The 22822-nt window shown below is 35.0% G+C and overlaps 1 protein-coding gene across 1 annotated transcript in view; it reads left to right on the top strand.

Moving 5' to 3' along the window:
• The window catches only part of Ubr5 (ubiquitin protein ligase E3 component n-recognin 5), a gene marked incomplete at its 5' end in the record, with an annotated part of 90941 nt that overhangs the window by 10229 nt on the left and 57890 nt on the right, over window positions 1-22822 (top strand). Inside the window, 8 exons of the mRNA XM_048801943.1 lie at window positions 5007-5196; window positions 5385-5544; window positions 6483-6632; window positions 8507-8700; window positions 19730-19846; window positions 19931-20041; window positions 20654-20808; window positions 21546-21663. Of these exons, the coding sequence (XP_048657900.1) occupies window positions 5007-5196; window positions 5385-5544; window positions 6483-6632; window positions 8507-8700; window positions 19730-19846; window positions 19931-20041; window positions 20654-20808; window positions 21546-21663 (1195 nt within the window). The remainder of the gene's footprint in view (window positions 1-5006; window positions 5197-5384; window positions 5545-6482; window positions 6633-8506; window positions 8701-19729; window positions 19847-19930; window positions 20042-20653; window positions 20809-21545; window positions 21664-22822) is intronic.

Genomic DNA, 22822 nt, shown 5'->3' with positions numbered 1-22822 from the left:
TCGATCGAGTATGCATACGATGTCGTGGATGTGGTTGGTGTGGGGGGGATTGGCCTATTATTAGCATAATAGTCTCCAGATCCATCCATGTACTGACAAAAGTCTTAAAGTCATTCTTTTTTTATGGCTGAGCAATAGTCCATTGTGTGTATATACATTTTCTTTATCTATTTATCTGTTGAAGGGCACCTAGGTTGGTTGTATAGCTTAGTTATTGTGAATTGAGCTTCTATAAACATTGATGTGGCTGTGTCACTGTAGTATGCCAATTTTAAGTCCTTTGGGTATAAACCGAACAATGGGATAACTGGGTCAAATGGTAGTTCCATTTCAAGTTTTCTGAGGAATCTCCATACTGCTTTCCAGAGTGGTTGTTCCAGTTTACAGTCCTACCAGCAATGTATGAATATATGGTTTTCTTCACATCCTGGCCAACATTCATTGTTACTTGTATTCTTGATGTTGCCATTCTGACTGGAGTGAGATGAAATCTCAGTGTTATTTTGATTTGTATTTCTCTAATGGCTAGAGATGTTTTGGTTTGATTTCTGATAGGAGAAACATGGCATAATAGGTGAGAGAGGGAAAACCTGGTGTACTCAGTGGTAGCACTCATATAAGGACAGGTCAGTTGTATTTTATAGTTGTCTTTTCAGTGAAACTCAGTCTAGAATTTGTGTAGCTGAAACTGCAAGCTGGCAGTTGGTGGAAGTGTGACAGATTAAAACCAGCAGTGCTTAACAAATTTGAATGCTTAGATAGGCAGATATGTTCTCCACTCTTCCCTGTTACTATGGCTTTCCCTGTTTGTGTTGTCTGTTTACCTCTCATGGAAATTTTAGTTTGTGATACTTATAAAGTATGTCCAGGAGTGCACTTATATTTCAGTAATATATCTGATTGGGTTTCTAGCATTATTTGCTTGGGGAAAAATGATTGGCATTACTTGGTAGAAATATCAAGTCATATTCCTTTTATCTCATTGGTCATATAATTTCTTGTCCAAACTGGGACATTTTAGAGTGAAATCAGTAGTTGGGCTCAGATAGTAGGGTTAAACTGGCACTATCCCAGGCAAACCGAGGCTTAGAGTTATCCTAATTATTTCTTTTTAAGATTCTTTGGTATGGTTTTCTTCTTCTCCTCTTCTTCCTTCTTGTCCCCTTTTTCCTCTTCAATCTTTTCCTCTTCCCCCCCAACCTCCTTGTTCCCTCTTCAGTCTTAGGGTCGAGTCCAGAAGCACTCTTCCACTGAGCCTTAGCCCCCAACCCTTTTTACTTTTTTATTTTATTTTATTTTAGGTTTCATTAAGTTGCTGAACTTGATCCTTCTTCCTCAGCCTCCCTAGTAGTTGGGATTACATGCATGTGCCACTGTACCAACTGAATGACTTCATTTTTAGATGTATTTTATAAATTTAAAGTCCTAACCATCTATACAACCCAGTAATGTTAAGTATATTCACATTGTTGTAAAACAGGTCTCTGAGTCTTCTTTGTTTTTCAAATCTGAAACTGTATCCATTAAACAACTATGTGCTTTTTCTACCTTTCCTCAGTCTCCTAGCAGTCACCATTCTTTTCCTATGAATTTGACTACTTTTTAAGTGGAATTACTTTTTTCTTTTTGTGACTGGGTTATTTCAGGTAGTAGAATGTCCTCAAAGTTTATCTGTATTATAGCTTGTCAAAGGATTTCCTTTTTTAAGATTAAATAAATAACATTTCATTGTGTACTACATCTAGTTTATCCGTCTTCCTTCGGTGGATATTTGGATTGCTTCTGCCACTTGGCTACTGTGAATAGTGCTGCTATGAATGTGGCTGTATAGATCTTTCTTCAAGACCCTGCTTTCGGTTCTTTTGATGTACACCCAGAAGCGCTGTTGCTAGATGATTGTAGTAGTTCTCCTTTTAGTGTTTTGAGGAACCTTCGTACTTTTTTCCATAGCAGTTGTATCTTTTAAAAATTCCTACCAAAAGTGCATAAATGTCTGAATTTTAACCCATATGCACATTTATTAGTTTCTATTTTCTACAGTAGCCATCCTAATTAAATTTGTAAATTTGTGACATTGAATTGCTTATTAGCCATCTGCATATAATCTTTGGAGAAATGTCTATTCAAGTCCTTTTTCCATTTTTGGTACTGGAGATTGAAACCCAGGGACTTTACCACTGAACTACATCCCCAGGTTTTTGAATTTTGAGACAGGTTCTCAATAAATTGCTGAAGCTGGCCTTGAACTTTCCGTCTTCCTGCCTCAGCCTCCAGAATAGCTGAGATTATAGGCATGTGTCACAGCCTATAGGATTTCTCAATATTTCCTATAGAATAACCTCTTTTTTGAATGATTTGCAAATATTTTATCCCATTCTGTAGATTGCCTCCTACCCTATTGATTGTGTCTTTGGTGAACAAGCTTTTAAAGACCATTTGTCTAATTTTGCTTTTGTTGCCTGTGTTTTTGGTGTTATATCCCAGAAATCATTGACAACTCCAATGTAGTAAAGCTTTTCCCCTGTGTTTTCTATTAGGAGTTTTATAATTTGTTTAGAACATAAAGCCTTATGTTTGTGTCTTTGATTCCTTTTGAGTTAATTTTTGTATGTGGTCCATTTCCATTTTTTAAATTTTATTTTTTAGTTTTAGGGGACACAATATTTTATTTTTATGTGGTGCTGAGGATTGATCCCAGTGCCTCATGCATGCTAGGTGAGCACTTTACCATTGAGCCCTAGCCCCAGCCCCCGATTTCATTTTTAACAATTTATTTTTATTCTTTTGCATGTGGAGATCCAGTTTTTCGAGCAGTCCTTGAAAGGACTGTTGTTTTTCCATTGATTAGTTGTGCTGCTATCTGAGATCATTTCACTGTATACTCAAATATACACTGTATATTTCTGGGCTCTCTGTTCAATTCATTCAGTATATTTTGTCTTTATCCTAGTATTGTGCTCTTATGATCATTGTATCTTTGTCATATGGTTCAAAAACATTGGATCCTCTAATTTGTTGTTTTTTTTCCCAAAATAGTTTTAGGCTTTTCAGAGTCCTGAGATTCCATGTGAATTTTTTTTTTTTTTAAAGTTGTTGAAGGACACAATGCTTTTTTTTTTTTTTTAAATTTATTTGTGGTGCTGAGGATCAAACCCAGGGTCTGACACATGCTAGGCAAGTGCTGTACCACTGAGCCACCACCCGAGCCCCCATGTGAATTTTTTAAAATACATATTTTTTTAGTAACAGTTGGACACAATACCCTTATGTTATTTATTTTTATGTGGTGCTAAGGATTGAACCCAGTGCCTTGCACATGCTAGGAGAGCACTCTGCTGAGCCATAACCTCAGTCCCCCGCAATGTGAATTTTTATGATGATTTTCTTCATGATTCTATTTATTTTTTTAAAAAAAGCTGTTGGTACTTTAGTAGGAGTAATCTTGGCTATAGAAATAGTGGTAGGTAGCATTGGGTAATATAGATTTTTTTTTTTAATTTTTTTTGTTGTTGATGTACCTTTGTTTTATTTATTTATATGCGGTACTGAGAATTGAACCCTAGGCAAGCACTCTACCACTGAGCTACAGCCTCAGCTCCAAGGGTAGTATAGACTTCTTAACCATATTAAATCTTATAATCCATGAATGTAGGGTATTTTTCCTACCTACTATAATTTCTCCTTCTCTCTTTTTTTTTTAGGCAATGTTTTGTACTTTTCAATTTATAAGTTTTCAATTTGGTTAAGTTTATTCCTAAGATTTTGCTACTGTAAATGGCATCATTTTCTCAATATCCTTTTATTTTTTTTAATACAATGTATTTTTAATGAATCCCCTTTGTTTTTTTTCTGACCTACTAATGGTTATTTAATATGACATATCTAAAAATCTGTTACTTCGCTGAAGTAAGTGCAGTTTTATATTATAGTTCCAAGGATGCAAAATATTGCTTTTGTCCAAAATTGTCTTGGACATTTCTTGAACTATAGATGCATATTCTGCAAAAATGTGAATTGATAATGGGCAACAACAAGTATCACACCAGTTTTTCTCTGTGCTCCCCTCTCCTCCCTCCTTCTTCCTCTCCCCCCCTTTCTTTTAGCGCTCTACCAATAAACTATACCCTCAGCTATCCAAGCAAAGCTCTTTGAGTTCTGAACTGAATTTTACTTCTTGTATAACAGAATGTTGGTATTTGAGTTTGATGGGACTTTTTTTTTTAATTTTCGTTTTTGTAGATGGACAGAATCCCTTTAATTTGTTTATTTTGCGAGATGTTAAAGATTGAACCCAGTGCCTCACACATGCTGGGCAAAGTGCTCTGCCACTGAGCTACAGTCCCAGCCCCTAATGGGACTTTTAATGCTAAGGCGAGATATGTTTATCTTAGGGTTAAGACAAGGAATGTGCATGCATATAAATTTTTTTAATCAAGAAAAAATATGATATTTGTTTTTCTATAAAGTGAATTTACATTAAGCATTAAAGAATTGGATGGGCTGGGCATGGTAGTGCATGTCTGTGGTTTGGGAGGGCTTAGACAAGAGGATTGCAAGTTCAAGCCCAGCCTCTAAGCAACTCAGTGATACCTTGTCTCAAAAAACGGTGAGGGATGGGGAGTGGATAGAGAGGGCTGGGAATGTAGCTCAGTGGTAAATTGTCTCTGGATTAAATCTCAAGAACCCCAAAACAACAACAATAAAAAATTGGGACAGCTATTTTAAAACTCCAGTCTATTACCGTTTTCTTTTGTCAAATCATTGCTATAAAATATAACAGGGACTGGGGTTCTGGCTCAGTGGTAGAACGCTTGCCTAGCGTTTGTGAGGCACTGGGTTCAATTCTCAGTACCACATAAATAAAGGTCCACCAACAACTAATAAAATATTTTAAAAATAAAACAATTAGATAGTACTTTAACATAAAAGAAAGAAAATGAGACTGAAGTCATCTTTTCAGAATGGATTGTTTAATATGCTAAATTTACAAATTCACCAATATTTAGAAGCCGTTGGAGTTCTGGAGTGGGTGGAAGTGGAGGAGGATCCTCTGGAAGGTCATCAGCTGGAGCTCGAGATTCCCGGAGACAGACTCGAGTCATTCGGACAGGACGGGATCGAGGGTCTGGACTTTTGGGTAGCCAACCCCAGCCAGTTATTCCAGCTTCCGTCATTCCTGAGGAACTGATTTCACAGGTATGGATCTTACATTTAATGTAAGACAGTGGGAAAAGGTGAGGCTTAACTGAATGTTGTGGGTCATCTGTATGACTTTTAGCATGAATTTGAAAAATTTTTTTTTTTTTCTGTATTGGTTGTAGAAAGCTGATTTTGACAAAGAATTTAAAGAAAATAAGCATAGTATTCTTCATTTTTAATTTTAGGCTCAAGTTGTTTTACAAGGGAAATCCAGAAGTGTCATTATTCGAGAACTCCAGAGAACAAATCTTGATGTAAACCTTGCTGTAAATAATTTACTTAGCCGAGATGATGAAGATGGAGATGATGGGGATGATACAGCCAGTGAATCTTATTTACCAGGAGGTTGGTGGATTACCATCATGGTTTTCTCATTTCTGGAGTGCTCATTCACTGAAGAATGGAGTTTTAAAAGTACAACTGATTCTCTGACTATTCCTAAAGGTGGTGGATGGTTTCCCTGTAGAGCTGCTTAATTTAATTGCAACATTGCTGTAAAGGGAAAATGGGGAAATATTTGGCTCAGTGGACTCCTACTTGGTTCCAATAAAGACATGGTTATTTATGTGCTTTATCCTGGTTTACATGTGACTCTGGAATGTTGGTGCTTGATAACTTATTAATGAAAATAGATTATAAGCTGGTGATGTAACTCAATGATAGGATGCTTACCTAGCATGCGTGAGGCTCTGGATTCATTCCCCAGCAGTTTGCTAAAAAACTCCAACAAACAAACCTTTAAAGATATATTAGGGTCCTGAAAATAGATAATAGTCAAACTGTGCTTATTTATTTATTTTTAGGGGGCGGGGATGGGTGGGTGATACTGGGGATTAAGCCCAGGGCTTTACAAACACTCAGGGTTGGCAAGCAGTTCACTGCATTTGTAGCCCTTTTTTATTTTATTTTGGGATAAAGTCTTCCTTAATTGCTCTGGTTGGCCTCAAATTTGGTATCTTACTGCATTAGCCTCCCTTCTAGGTGGGATTACATGTGTATGCTATCTTACCTGACTTTCTTTTAGATTTTGACTGTATTATCTCTGTATCTTAAGCAGTCCTTTTTTTTTTCTGGTGATAATTTAGTAAGTAGAACTGGCAACAACTATGCATCTGATGTTCCTTAAAGTTTGTTAGTAATATAAATTTCATTTCCTAGATAGTTGTTGTTTTTTTCCCCTTAGATAATATTAATCACTGATTTTAATTTTACAGATCGTTCAGTGTTCTATAGATGTACTTTCTATAGCTGCTTCATTTATATTTTTTTGTTTCTGCTTGTAGAGGATCTTATGTCTCTTCTTGATGCTGACATTCATTCTGCTCACCCAAGTGTCATTATTGATGCGGATGCCATGTTTTCTGAGGACATTAGCTATTTCGGTTACCCTTCTTTTCGACGTTCATCACTTTCCAGGCTAGGCTCATCTCGAGGTAATTTGCATATATTTCATTTTGATCATGGATTGGCTGCATAGAGAGAGAGTGGTAGATTCTCTGTATTTGAATTTGCAAAATTACAGTAGATGATATCATTCCTTATTAGTGTTTTTGGGTACTTTGGCATTAAAAGTAGCTTTTTTAATTTTTAGTTTGAAGAGCCACAGTAGTATTTTAGAGATGACCTTATTTATATTTTATAGTGCATATCAAGGGGTACAACTTACCTAACTATATTTTTAATTAGGAATTTGGATTCTGAACTAAAAGCAGAATTCTACTTTACAGTGACATGCAGCATTCAGAAAACAAGTCTCCTTGATTAAAATGACAGGATTTTTGTGTTCATTTTAAATCCTGGTTAAATGGAAAAGTAAAATATGAAAAACATTAGAATGAGATTGAACAGTATTAAATGTATAGGTAAATGTTTAGCTTATTAAAATGCTATTTTCAAAAGTTTGAAATCCTTAAAGGTTTTTAAATCCTTAAAGTACGTGATAAAGGTTAGAAAGATAACTCTGAAACTATTAAGCTGACTTCTTTCTGTGTACATTTTTAGCAACTTTACCTTTATAATATAGATTCTATATTTTTATTTTCTAGAATTTAAAACTAATTGATCAAATAGTAGGCAAAAATAAGCTATATTTACTGATCATTAATAAACAGGAAAAGATACCATGTTATATTATGACTTTGCTGCAGATACCTAGTACTTAAATAACAGACCTATGGGTGATCTTTTAACATACTGAACATATTATGTCGTAGCTTTAAAAGTTTTTTTTTAAAAGTGTACTTTATTGTCTTAGATGTATTAAGTATTACATTTCAAAATAATTAGGATCTGACCATACTCCTAATTTTTTCCCTTTTTCTTTTTCTGTGTTCATTCTGTATAGGCATTACTTTTAGTTTAAACCATGAAAACCAGCTGGTATTAAACCATTTTTGAACTGCATATTTGGCAATTTTGTATGGTGCATCTATGTATTGTTCCTAAACCTTTTATACAAATCTTAGAAAGCTTATTTTGATTACATTATTTAAAAAGTAATGTATTAGCAAATGGGAAAAATGACTTTAAATAGTTTGTAGACCAATTGCAGGGGAAGCATTTTGGTCAAGGAAATTCTTTCTATAGATGCTTAAAACAAAACAAAACCAAACCTGTTTTTTTCTTCAAAAACTTTAAAATAAAACATTCATAAAAATCCAGCCTATTAAAAATTACCCCAAACAAGGGCTTGATTATCCAAAATTTTATAATTAGTTTGTTAATGGGATTTAACCTATTCAAGTATTTTTTTTTTATCATCATCATCATCATCATCATCATCATCATCATTTTTTATTGGTATTGGGGAATCTATATTTTTTTCCGTCAGCTTTTTTTTTTTTTTTTAATAACTGAAGACTTTGTAATATTCTCTTTTGGTTTGCTTCTTTTTATCTAATGAGTTAATTTTAATATGTATATTTTTCTAACTTAGAAAATTTATACTAAGCATTTCTAATGAAAGCCCCAATTGTTTAACCCTATTTAATAAAAACGCAGTCAAACTTTAAATAAAGCCATTCTGCTCTAAAATTATATAGTTGAAATAATCGCTGGTACTAGACCACTTTTGAACTATTCCTCTATATAGGTTTAAAAAATACTTAAATAATTTTCATCCATTCACTTGAAAAGGGTTAATGTTTTGAATGTTGCATGTCAGCTTTATTAGATATACATTTACATACATTTTTGTGAGTAGATAAACTGCTATTAGTTGCATCCTAAAGGGTCTTTACTAGAGAGTGGCTTACTTTTATCCCACTGGTGTGACCCAATTGCATACCAGTTCTCCTTCTTCCCTTAGAGAGAGACTCTGAGCTGTTACGTGAACGTGAATCCGTTTTACGTTTACGTGAGCGAAGGTGGCTTGATGGAGCCTCATTTGATAATGAAAGGGGTTCTACTAGCAAAGAAGGAGAGCCCAACTTGGACAAGAAGAATACACCTGTTCAAAGTCCAGTATCTCTAGGAGAAGATTTGCAGTGGTGGCCTGATAAGGTATTTGGAAAAACATTCACATTATTCCATTTAAGAATTCCTGTCAAATACCTCTTTTTCCCCTCTAAAAAGGTTTCTGTTTTATTTATACTTTGTGCGCTCCCCCCTTCCAGAACAACAAAAAACCCCAAGTAAACCCACAAATATAAATTGATAAGTGTCCTTTAAATTCAAGTAGTACATCTTCATTGTTCTTGTGTGAGTCATCTGAATGATTGTGTTCACTGGTGCTATTTTTTTTCCTACTTGATGAATAAGATCAGAGAAATTGGGGTGGGGGAGTAATTTTAGATAACACATCAGCATTCTGTTCTAGGACTTCTTTTCTAGTAATGATTACTCTAATAATGGTCATATTCCTTAGTAGAAATTTATTTTCCCAAATTTGAAATGTCAGGTGGACCCCAGTTTCTGAAGGGCAAGTTTGTGGTCTTTGATGCTGCATGCCTCAGGACAAGATGAAGGGACCTGTTTTTCTTTGATTAGTTAGCTGACCCATTTAACGATGATGAATTCCGAGAGATGCTTTGCTGTGAATGTTGGGGGAGATGAAGCAGTCTGAAGTGGAATGGACTGTGAGAGTTGTGCTTGGCATCCTGAGGAGTAGAATAATGAGTGGAGTTCAGAAAGTAACTAGGATTTGTTTTGTGGATTTGGAATTTTCAAAAAGCCATCACCACTACAAGTGGGATGAGCAGATGCATCCTATTGATGGTGTATATGTTTCATTGTTTTAAGTGTTGGTAATTTTCTTTAGAGCGTTCTGCAGGTGTCCATGTACTTTTCATTCATTTTTGTATGCCCTCTTTGTTCTTATTTCCAGAACTAGTTGGGTAGGAGATTTTCTTAAGCAGAAATAAACCAAATGAGGATAAAGAGAGTCTGACATGGATTTCTTTTCTTTGAATTTGGGAAAATATTAACTTTATTAATTTATGCTTTCATAGTTTTTGGTGAGTCTTGATGTAACTCGTTTATTTTCCTCTACATTCAACTCATGTGGAAAACGTGAGTGTAAGAGAAAACATGAATTTTAATCAGTTTCTTTGGAAGCAAAAGGTTATTCTGTTTTCTCTGGCAGCTTCCAAACTTTCCCCAAATTGCATTATTTCCATAAAACTGGAAAATGTCCCCAGTTCTACTCTACTTCATATGGTGGACAGTGATTTAAACCCTTGAGCCTTTATTTTTTTGGTATATCATTCACTATTTGCTATTTTCATTGCCTGGATCATGTTAGAACTGTGTTTCTTATTGACAGGAGGTAATAAAGGACTCATGTATCATTTACTAGTGCCATCACATATTATTTGTCTAGGCTTCTTTTTTATGTATTATTTTTGTTAACGAAAGTGTTTTTGAACAGTATGAATTCAGGAATCATTACCATTCTTGTGTCGTCTTCTTGATTTAGTAGCTAGCCTTTTTTTTTTTTTTTTGTCTTTACTGATAGGCATGCTTTTAGATACCGCTTATTTCCAGAGATAGTTACTATACTAACTGCTTTATGAAATCTTGAGACTATATACAATTTTGGTTTATTTAGACATTGAATTAATGGAAGAAGAGCAATTTGTGAAACAAAGTTAACCCCCCCCACACACTTAAACAGTTGACTTAGAAAGTATCATTTAAAAAGAAATCCTTTATTTAATTTTTTGGGGTGGTAGTAGGGATTGAGCCCAGAACCTCACATATGTAGTAAGATTACTATTAAGCTACACCCCAGTCCTTTTTTTAATTTTATTTTTTCTATTTATCTAGTGATCAGTTGTACTGAGAATTGAATGTAAGGTTTAGCTCTACCATCCCTAGTCTTGTTTTAATTTAATTAATTAACCATACTGAATTAATTTGTGACACTGATGATTGAACACAGGGCACTCTATCATGAAATGTATCCTAGCCCTTTCAATCTTTCTTATTTTGACAAAGTGTCTCCCAAGTTGCAAGGGTGGCCTTGAATGTTTATTCTTCCTGCCTCAGCTTCCCACGTAGCTGGGATTATAGGGTGCACCACCATGCCCAGACAAAAACACTTCCTATTAGTTCATGATTGAAATTTAGGCACAAGAAATTTCAGTTCTGGGAAGGAAAACAGATTAAGCCCATGTAAACTTTTATGCATTATCACAGTCATCAACAAATACCATTAGATGCTTTTTGCAGGGCTTGATGATATATACTTAGATTGTAAAGAGCTAAAGACCCTGCTTTCAGCTAGCTTTAGTATAGTTCATCATAATAGGTGCAGGGAATAAGTATTACCCGAAGAAAAGGGCCATATTGGTTTTCCAAAATTGGTTGGGTGTAGTGAATCCTGAGAAGGGGAAAGGCTTGGCAGGGATTGGAGAAGTAGGAGGAAAAAGCAGGAAAATAGGATATTGAGTGTACTTGCTGCTACTGATGGAGAAACTAGCACTGTAAGAGACAAGTCCACCAAGAGCTGAGGGTCTAATGAGGGGTCTTGAAGGAATTCCAGCTCAGGGCAGTTTATGCATCATGTTTAAGCCAACAGTTAACACAGCAGTTAATGAGCATGTACCCATTGTTTTATTTCCTCTTAAGATGTAGATGTGATTGTGCTAAGGGACCTGGTGGGATAATGATTTTTACCTTACAGGATTATTGTGAGAATTCCATACTGAATTTGTATAGATTAAGCATAAAGAACAAGGAGAAGCATTGTCCTATTTCAGAAAGAGAAAACAGGCTGTTCCTTGAGGTACAGAGAGCTGAGAGAGACCAGTAGTAGATTTGGGTATTCCCACGTAGGTCTGTTGCAGTTTATATTTTGTGTTTGAGATCCTCTATGTATAATGAGATAAGTTTTCAGTTCAGTGGTTATCTAAAATACCTCTATTTTTACTTTTTAGTCATTCTTATAGCTTATTTTTCTTAGAATAAAAATTGAGGTTCTGTGTTGCTGAATATCTTATATATAAATAGTAACTATGTATGTACTTATATTAACCTACTTCCAACAAGAATTTAAATTAAACACATTCTGTGAGGTCAACATCATCTTGATTCCTAAGTCGATAAACATACTACTAAAAAAAAACACTAATGGCTAATATTCTAATGAACATTAATGCAGATCCTCAATGAAATAACAGCACATGAAATAGAAGATAACATCATGACCAAGTGGGATTTATCCCTGGCATGTAAGGCTGCTTTAACATATACAAGTCAGTCCTGTGTTTTTACATCACTGTGATATATCACATTAACCAAATTGCCGCAGTCTGGCTGGGCACAAAATCACGAGCCACTCAAGCAGGAACAAAGTTTATTTTTTGAAACTGCCGCCAATGTCCAGTACCGCCCGGGAAGATTTTTTCCACCCACGAGGCGTCCTCCCGACCCGCAGAGAGAGCTCCTCCCCCGGAACTCCCTCCTACTGTACTTCCCCAACCAATGGGAACTCTCCAGGAGTCCCTTAGCCGGCCTAGGTGAACAGCAGGAGTCCAATATCCGTATGAATGCAAATCTTAACATAATCATATCATCTCAATGGCTAGCTGGAGTCACCTTTCGACCAAAAATGCCATGCATCATATACTTGGCTCTTAGCACCAAATGAAACATTAAAACCACATGATTGGGCTAGGGCTGTAGCTCAGTGGCAGAGTGACCACCTCACACTCATGAACACCGCATAAGAATAAATAAACAAAATAAAGATAAAAAACAAACATAAACAACAAAAAACCCCCACATGATTGTCAATTGATGCAGGCAAAGCATTTGACAAAATTTAGCATCCTTTTTTTAAAAAAAAAATTTTTAGTTGTAGATGGACATGATATCTTTCATTTTATTTATTTATTTTTATGTGGTGTGAGGATCGAACCCAGGGTTTCTCACGTGCTAGGCGAGTGCTGTACCACTGAGCTATGACCCAAGCCCTTAGCATCCTTTTTTGATAAAAATATTTTAACAGTTTAAGTGTAGAAGGAAAAGTTCCTCAACACAATAAAGACCATTTATGAGAAATCCACTGCTGACATCATAATTAGTGGGAAACAACTGAAGGTTTTTCTAGTAAGATCTGGTATAAAGCAGGGATGCCCCCTTTTGCCACTTCTATAAAAACAGTACTAGCACGCACATTTAGATAAGAAAAAGAATCTTTCTTTGAAATCTAAAGGGAGGAAGTAAAATCATCTCTTTGCAAATACTGTAATCCAGTCTGTAGAAAAATCTGAATGATTCCACAAAAATCTGTTAGAACTAATAATTTAGAAATGTTGAAGAATATACAACCATCATACAAAATTTAGTAGTATTTCTGTATACAGGTAACTTACAACCTAGCTAAAAAGAGACCAAGGAAACAAATAGTTTATGATAGAATCAAAAGGAACAAAACAATGGGGTGAAAGATTTACACACTGAAAGCTATAAAACCATAGATGAAAGAAATTGAAGAAGATGCAAATAAAAGAAACCCCATGTTCAGGAATTTGAAGAGTTAATATTATTAAGATGTTCTTCCTACCCCAAATGATACACACATTTAATGTAATCACTCTCAAAATTCCATTGGCATTGTTCAGAGAAGTAGCAAAGACAATCATAAAATATGTGGCTCCACAGAATACTTAAGTAGCCAAAGCAATACCGATAAAGTAAAAGTTGAAGGCTTCCACTTTCCGATTTAAAATTATATTAAGTAGCTATAGTAGTCAAAGCAGTATGGTATTCCTTTGTATAAAAACAGAAACAGCAATGGAACAGAATAGAGCGCCCAGATGTAAATCCAAGCAAGTATGGTCAGCTAAATTTTGAAAAGGGCATCAAGAAGACACAATGGGGGAAAAGATAGTCTCTCCAGTAAATGATGCTTAGATAATTGGATTTTTACATATAAGAAAGGAAGGAAGGAAGAAATCAAACTCTTATCTTAAGACTATACATAAAAAATGAGTGAAAATGGATCAGAGACCCAAACAAACACGTGAGGGTTTTTCTAGTAAGATCTGGTATAAAGCAGGGATGATAATTTACGAATGATAATTTTTTAAAATATAAGACTAAGGATTACAGACATGAAGATATGTGCCCATCCAGCAATGAACGTGGATGGGCACATATCTTCACTAGGCAGTGAATAACCTGAACCCAGAAACTCATAGAAAAGAATATAAAATCTCCTTGACATTAGCCTTGGTGATGATTTTTTTGATATCACACTAAAAGCTTAGGTTATACAAGCAAAAATAAATAAATGGAATTGTATCAAACTAAAAATCTTGTGCACAGCAGAGGAAACAAAATGAAAAGGCAACCTATGAACTTGGAAATATTTATATACCACTTATCTAATAGGGGCTAATATGCAAAATTTAAAAAAAAATCTTACAACTCAACATCAGAAACATATTCCAGTTCAAAAACGGACAAAGAATCTGAACAGACATTTCTTAAAAAATATAAAAATGGCCAACAGATATATGAAAAGATTCTCAACATCACTAATCATCAGGGAAATGCAAATTAAAACTACCATAAGACATCATCTCACCTCATATGTTTTAGGAGTGACTATTATCAAAAATAAACGAGATGAATGTTGACAAGGTATAGAGAAAAGGAAATCCTAGTAGACTTTTAGTAATATAGATTGGCACAGCCATTATGGCAAACAATTTTGAGTTTTGTGAAAAGGGTAAAAATAGAACTACCATATGGCCCAATAATTCATCTTTTGAGTATATACCCAAAGGAGATGAAGTCACTGCCTAGTGAGGATATGTGCCCATCCATGTTCATTGCTGGATTATTCACAATAGGCAAGATTACGAAGCAATTTGAGTGTCTGTTGATGGATGAGCGGATACTAAAATGTGATACATGCCCCTACTGGAATATAATTCAGGAGGAGGGAGATTCTGTTATTTGTCACAATGGACTTGGAGGACATTATGCTAAGTGAAATAAGCCAGACATTTATTGCATGATCTTACTTATATGTAGAATATTTTTTTAAAAAACCAAATATATAGAGAATTAACACTGATTACTGTAGATGGGGAGGAAATGAGGAGATGCAGTCAAAGAATATAAATCAGCATATGTAAACATAGGATAAAAAAGTCTAGAAATCTAACGTACACATAAGGATTATAGTTAATAAAATTGTATTAGGGATTTTTGTCAGTTTTTTAGATCATAACCCCCTGAGTCACACACGCAAAAAGTAAGATGATTGATACATTAATCTACTGCAGTGTAGTAATAATATTTGTATTGTATAATGTCATGTTACAAACCTCAAATAGATACAATAAGTTTACAGAAAGCCATGTTAGGTAAATTTGCTAAACATAACAACTTTGTGCTTTCTAATAAAGTATAGTCTGAATTTAAAGGATGCACATGTTGTTCTGTATTCACTAAGTTCCCAGGAATGTTTGGTTATTGTGTGGTGGAAGAAAGAAAAATGATCCAGCAAGTAGGGACTATTAATTAATAGTCATACCTCTTACTGTTCTGGATCTATTTCATGTAATTTAGTGGAAATAATAAATTTATTCTCACCCGCCATTTGAATTGTTATGTTCTAAGGTATTCTGGTTTTTTGAATGGTATTGAAAAGAAACAGGCCCATGGCATTTGTCTCCTTAGTATGTAAATTATTTTCAGCAGCCTTGTTGTTAGAATGTTCAAACTTGTTGGTTATATTGCTTCAATTTTATTTTGGTTTCCATACTGATGAGAGCTAAGGCAGTGTTCTAGAATTGAATGTTGGGTGGAGGAAGGTCTTAGCTGTTTTTTTTTTTTTTTTTTTAAATTACTGATAGTTGGAAGCTTCCAGGAAATACTGTTAGCTAGATGTGTCACAAATGCAATTTAGTAATGAAATGAGCAAAATGAGAATTGATCAGAAAAAAGAGAATAAGCTAGGCAAAAGGAGAATAGGGAAAGGAGAAATGAATATGAACATACATGGTTGACCAAATTCAAATTGCACAGTAAAACCTTTTGTTGTTATTCTTTTCAGTCATAGAACACAGTATATTGCATTGAGTGACAGGACTTGGAGCTGGAAGTTAATAGTAAAACTAGTGTTTGCTGATGGTAGACAGTTAGGCAAACAAAAAAAGATGAAAACTAAGTTTTATGGGAGAAAGTTTAGGAAGAATAAGATCAACTTTTCAAATAAAATTTTAAATTTAGATATGGTCAGTAGGAGTTCCTGTTTCTGGGCTAATTGCTTCTTCTTAAGCTTTGGCAACTAACTTATTCTCATTGTTTTTAATAGTTACTCTCTTCTCTTTGGGGAGGGACTCATGCAGTTATTCAGTTTTAAATTTGATAATTAGATTTAACCTTTAATGATGCAATTTTTGTTTAAAACAAAACAAAACTGCCAGTTGTGGGGGTTAAATGCCTGTAATCTCAGTGGCTTGGGAGGCTGAGGCAGGAGGATTGTGAGTTCAAAGCCAGCCTTAGCAACTTAGCGAGATCTTGCTTCAAAATAAAATATGAAAAGGGCTAGGGATGTGTCTCAGTGGGTAAGTGTCACTGGGCTTAGTCACCTGTACCAAAAACAAATTATACTACTGTTTTTTAAAGAAATAGGGCCTATCTACTTTTTTCTAGTTGATATAAAGCAGACCCAACTTACTCAGAAACAGCAAATAGTATTTCATTAAGACCGTAAACGTGTTGCCTGTGATGTTATGAAATGAGTGAGCTGAGATATATTGTTATTTTTTGTATATTTGATTGTTTTATATTTCTCTAAATATAAATAAATTTCTTTTACATGGATAGATTTGAAGCAACAAGAATAGGTGTCTAATTTTTGTCATCTTTCCTAGACTTATGGTTGTATCGTCTATGTACACTTGTCCATAGTGGGTTTTCAGGGCCTCAGAGACTCTACTGGCTTATTCAAAATGTCTCCATTATGGGGAGCATTGACCTTTCAATTGACCAGTCAATTCTGAGAGGACCTCTGCATCCAGGGATGTTTTGGTCATGACTTTTGATGTAACAAGTCGTTTAATTGAAGTTGGAGTTAAGATTCAATTGTTCATTCAGCACTTGGTTGGTGTGCTTTTTTTTTTTTTTGTGCTGTGTGCCAAACTGACCTGTAGTAATGTAGAGGTGACTGTGATGTGGAACTTCCCATGAGGAATGTAGGAACACAAACATTCATGTAGTGTGATGTGTTCCTAACATGGTCAGTACTAAACTAAAGGTGTGCATAAAGTTCCACAGGGCTTTACAGATAGATTTGGTAAAGACTTCATAAAGGAGGTGACATTTAAGCAGTAAGTTTTTTTGTTTGTTTGTTTTCCTTTTGAGACAGGGTCTTGCTAAATTGTTTAGTTCTTGCTTGGTTGCTGAGGCTGGGATTGCAGGTGTGCATCACCATGTCTGGCCAAGCAACAGTTTTGGGTCTAAGTAGGCATTGTCCAAGAAGCAAGGGTATTCTAAACATCAAGCATGGACCTGGAGTCATAAAAGGTGTGTTTGTGGAACGATGAAAAGTTCAGAATTACTGCTCTATGGTAGGTAGTAGAAGAGTAGGATGGAGCAGGATTGTAAAGTGACATAGGTAACTGGCCAAGGAGTTAATTAAGATGTACTCTGTAGTAACTAAGAAGCTAAAAGTGTCCTTAGAGAAGTGATGTGATAAAGTTGTTTTGAAGGAAGGGAATTCTGTTGGCATCATGGGAGAAAGGTATGTAAAGGAAGAAACATCTAAACTCAGCAATGAATGTGGTAAGATTGTTAAAGAATGAATTGTGAAGATTTCAGAATGCAGGGGCAATCGTGACAGGAAGGAAAGAGTCTGAAAGGAATTTAAGACAAATGCAACACTCCTTTACTAGTGACTTGATTGATGAGAGAAAGGAAGGAGTTGAGAATTCCCAGGTTTCCATGTCTCTAGGACGAGGTAGGTTTTGGGTGTTACTCTTTTATATGGGGGCTACAGGTGAGGTGCAGCTTTGCAGGTGGTGAGGAATTTGTTTTGGAGCCTGTCTATCCAGGAAGACATCTCTAATAGATGAATCTGGGGTTATGAGATAAAGACGTGTGTAAAAGCATGGTGCTTTGGTGGACGTAGTCACTGAGGATGAGAGTGGAGCATAATTTGAATCAAGGGACAAGGGCAGAATCTGTGGTGTAGGGAGTGCATTGTCGTATAAGGGTGATGGAGACAGTAGCCACGCAGGTAGGAGGAAGGCCAGTAGAGAGTAGTGACCTCTACTGGAGACCTCTCCTCTCAAAGGAGAGAATAGCTTCCAGAACAAATACCTAGTAAAAGCGAACATGGTGATACCAAGTGAGGATTCACTTGATCATGATTTCTGAAGGAAAGAATAATTTGGATGGTTGTTGGGGGGGGATATGGTCAGGGGTTTCATTTAGTGTGTATATGGTTTATATTTAAGGGAGGGGGATTTTTCTTTCTCTAAGAAGGGAAAAGGTGAGAATGGTACTTTCATTAAGTAAATCTAGAGGTGGGAATATTCAGGAAGCCTGTATACAAGAGCTGTTCTTCCTTTTTGGGGAGGCATGAGCAGGAGATGAAGTCAGGGGAGCGTAGTAATCACAGTTAAATTTGAACACTTATTTTGCACTGGTCTCTGTGCGATGTATTTGTCCTTCCTGTATGTATTATAATATCCATGTTAGAGGTGAAAAGTAGGTTCAGAGAAATTACATAATTTACTTGCAGCCACTAACTTAATATGTGTTGGATTCACATTTTGGACTCATTTGGTCTGATTATTTTAACCATGGGATTGAGATAGAGAATGAGGTAGAAAAAGTAAGATTCAATGCAGCTGCCATAGTGAAAGTAAACAATGATTTTCAGAAACCCATGGTGAAGGAAGAGAGGAATTTAATAATTAAAGAATTTCAAATTTAATTTCTTTACTGTGCCCCCATAGAAGTACTTGAAAATAAGACCTGTTTGGTATAGGGAAAATAGAAGATTAAAATTAACGTTTTTTTCTGTACAAGGTATAATCCATTGCTAGTATGTAATATAAATCTTGGTAGACCTTATAAGATTTATCTGAGCACTATAACCCATCTAACAAGTGAGATTGAAGTTTGGCAAAAAACTAGAAAGACATGATTAGTTTAGTATATAGAAATCCAAGGAGAGGAAGTAATATATAGACCAAAAGGAAAATACACAACCTAAGATCTGTTATTGGCAAGTTTTGCTCTGAGATTACTGGTTAGTTTCATGTCTGTAATCCTTGGTCTTATATATTAAAATAATTAACATTTGTAAATTATCATTCGTGTTGATTTACATTTATTGTCCAAACTTCCAAGCTTTTTATAATTTAACTGTATCCCAGTTCACTGCATGTATTTTACCTTAAAAGCTAATGAACTTATACCTTAAAAAGACATTTGTCTCAGCATGTTTGAAAGACTCAGGAAGAAAAGGGGGTAAGGAATTTAGGAATCTTCTCTTTTTTGACTCTGAGTTTCCTTGTTGTGTTTTGTTTTTTCCCCTTAACATTTATTGAGCACCTACTTTTTGAACATTGTTGAGTATATGATGTGGAAAAAGACAAGTTTATATTTGTGTGAGATAAATAGGTAAACACAAAAAATCATGAAATGTTATCTAAAAAGCAAAATCAGGAGCCAGAATGTGAGAGTGGTGGTTTTTTAGATAGTATGGTTACAGAAGTCTCCTTTGAACAGACTTGATTGGGGCCAGGGGTGGGGGTGGGGGGATGAGTTGCCTGAGAAAAAGTAATGTAGGCAGAGATAATAGCAGCAACAGTGGTCCTAGGATGGGGTCCTGATGGACATGGCCTAGGAACAGGACCATGAGTTGTGACCTGAGTTCATGGAATGAACCAGAGCCTTATGTGGGGACTTTATAGGCTGTGCTAAAGGTGTTGTGATACCTGTGACTTATGTGTTCACATAATGAATCTAGATTTGATTTAGTGATTATACTGACTGTCCAAACCAGCAGATTTGGTAATTTTTATGTTTATAGTATGGTCTTATTTTTCCTTTATAGGATGGAACCAAATTTATTTGTATTGGAGCTCTGTATTCTGAACTTCTGGCTGTCAGCAGTAAAGGAGAACTTTATCAGTGGAAATGGAGTGAATCTGAGCCTTACAGAAATGCACAGGTATTTTATTATTAAATCTTACATTGAATAGCTCTACATATCAACATATAAAACAGTAATCATTTTTCTTATATGCTTTCAAAGAATCCTTCATCACATCATCCACGAGCAACATTTTTGGGGTTAACCAATGAAAAGATAGTCCTCCTGTCTGCAAATAGCATAAGAGCAACTGTAGCTACAGAAAATAACAAGGTAGGAGTCACTTTGCATTAATAAACATTTCATGCTGAAATTCTTGTTTTTTTTTTCTCTTCTTGCCCCTTTTCATCTTTTCATTTTCTATCTTTCTGTCTAACTAGGTCCATAAATACAAAGTGTCTCAAACTCTAAGAAAGTGATCCAGTGTTTTTTTGGAGGGCTGGGAGGTTAGTTTATGCTGTAATCCAACTTCAAAAGTAGTTTTCTACTTTTAAAGGAAAGGAAAAGATTCAAGAAAAGTGAAAGACAAGGGAAATCAGGGAGGTTAAAAAAAGGTATAGTTTGAGAAAATATAGGTATTATTGCTTCAATGATCAGTTTGACTTTAAATTCTATTAAAAATTGTTGGAGCAAATGTATAGTTTTGGTTAAGTCTTAAAGATGGCATTAGACATTCATTTCAATAGCTGCTATTTTAATTTACATGTGAAGAAAGTATTTTAATATCCAGTATTACTAAGAATCTGTTCTATAATACTATAGTATTTAGCTCAACATTTTAGAATTCTTGGCTATAAAGTATGTATGCTTTACTCCAGTTTTGATCACAATTCTTTTGGAAGATTTATTTATTTTTGTTTGAATCTCTAACCTTTTATTCTTTAGGTTGCTACATGGGTGGATGAAACTTTAAGTTCTGTGGCTTCTAAATTAGAACACACGGCACAGACTTACTCCGAACTTCAAGGAGAACGGATAGTTTCTTTACATTGCTGTGCCCTTTATACATGTGCACAGCTGGAGAACAATTTATATTGGTGGTAAGTATGTAGGGAGGAGGAATTTCTTTCAGTGTATATTTTTATGTGCATGGAGACTTGCTTTGGGGAATGGAATACTAATATGAGAAGGTCAATATTTGTAGGGACAGAAATTTCAATTTAGAACATTGTTACCTTAAAATAAAAGCGCTTAAGATAAATTTATAAAAGTAATGTGTACTTAGTGACTATATTTTAAAATTTATAATAGTGTGATGTAGAATAAAAATCATCTAGAATTCTATGTCTTAAGATAACTGCTGCTAACATTTGGGGCATTTTCACCCCCACCCCCACCCATACATAAATATGCATTTTGTTTTTAAATAATTGGAAGTATATATAGAATATTTAAAATTTTTAATAGCATGAGTATTCTCTTTTATTTAATTATTGTTTTAATGTTAGAAGGCACCTAAATTTATTTTATTTGTATCTTAATAGTAAATTTGTACTGGCAAATATATAAGAGTCTCCTAATGAAATGGAATTATTTTGAAGGAAAGTATCCACTGATAACATTTTCTATGAAAATTTAATCCTAAAAAAGTTTAATAAAAACTAGATCCAGTTATTTATTGAATTTAAACAAGTTGCACATGTTAAAAGTATTCTGAGGCAAAAAACATGGAGAAGGAATATATCAAATTTTAAATGACAGTATGTGTGTAGTTTCAAATTTAATTTATGGGCTTGGTTTCTGCTTTATTTGATCATTTTATGGTTTTCCTTTCCAGGGGTGTAGTTCCTTTTAGTCAAAGGAAGAAAATGTTAGAGAAAGCTAGAGCAAAAAATAAAAAGCCCAAATCCAGTGCTGGTATTTCCTCCATGCCGAACATCACTGTTGGTACCCAGGTAAGGGGTTAGAATTAAGAATAAGCCTATCCTAAGGGACATAATTTCTCTTAAAAATCGCTTCCTTCTCTTGTAAGCAATTTTTGTATAAGTAGTTTGATAGATGAGCATTATTTGAAGGACAAGGGTCCAGAGTAGCATCATTCATTTTTCTTCAAATGAGTAACATTTTACAGATTCTGGCCTCATGTTAGTATTTTTCCTATGGGACACAATTTCTGTATTTGCTGCATTTTTAGAATTAGCTGGTACTTTGAAAATGCAGAACCTGTTGTCATCCTCTACCAAAAAATTTTCCCTTTGTCCTTATGTTTAACAGATAGGCCAGGTGATTCCTATGACTGAAAATTTTTTTTTGAAAGATTTTTCTTGAAAGATATTGCTCTTGTGCCTCAGCAGGATGCACAAGTCTTTGCCAAATCCCTGCATTTATATGAGTTTCTATTTTGAGGTTGTGAGATGCTTTTAGGCTCCTTTAATTATTTTCTGGTGGGTGATTTCTATTACTCCATTGTTTCTCAAAGTGTGGTTCAGAGACTACTGCTGATCCCTTGCCCCTTTCAGAGAGATTGGAAAGCCCTTTGTTTTCCAGTTTTGTCTCATTGAAGGTAAATTGTCTCCATGTACTGAAGTCAGAATAACATTGAAACAGGTTGAATGCAGAAGCAGTAGGGAGAATCCAGCAGTTCTTGTATTCAACATGACATTAAGAAATTTGCAAAAATGTGAACGAGACCATTTTCCTCATTCTTATTTTTGAAACTCTATTTTTATGTTTGCATGTTGTTTTATATTAACATGGGTTTTTATTACTGTTAATAAATTAAAATCTTTCTTTTCTACTACCTACCTACCCACCCACCCACCACCAAACCTACCCAGGGCCTCACACATGAAAGACAAGCATTCTACCACTGAGCTACCTCTTTTATTTTGCTAAGTTGCCCAGGGTGCTTTGACTTGAACTGTGATCATAGATGTGTGCTACCTTGCCTGGCTTAGCAAATATTTTTCAGTTTTAGTTACTAATACATTACATTACTGATTATTTAAAACAAAGTATTAGCCACATAATCAAGGGACTTGGGATACTTATTTAATAGTGGAAAAGGGTTTTTAGAGTCTGGTGGAAGCTCAACTTCAGGGTAAAACAGTGTTA

This window comes from Marmota marmota, unplaced genomic scaffold (genome assembly GCF_001458135.2).
Source record: "Marmota marmota marmota unplaced genomic scaffold, marMar, whole genome shotgun sequence".
NCBI classification, from domain to species: Eukaryota; Metazoa; Chordata; class Mammalia; order Rodentia; family Sciuridae; genus Marmota; species Marmota marmota.
The sequence above is the reverse complement of the archived record's forward strand: the minus strand, read 5'-3'. Positions and strand labels throughout refer to the sequence as shown.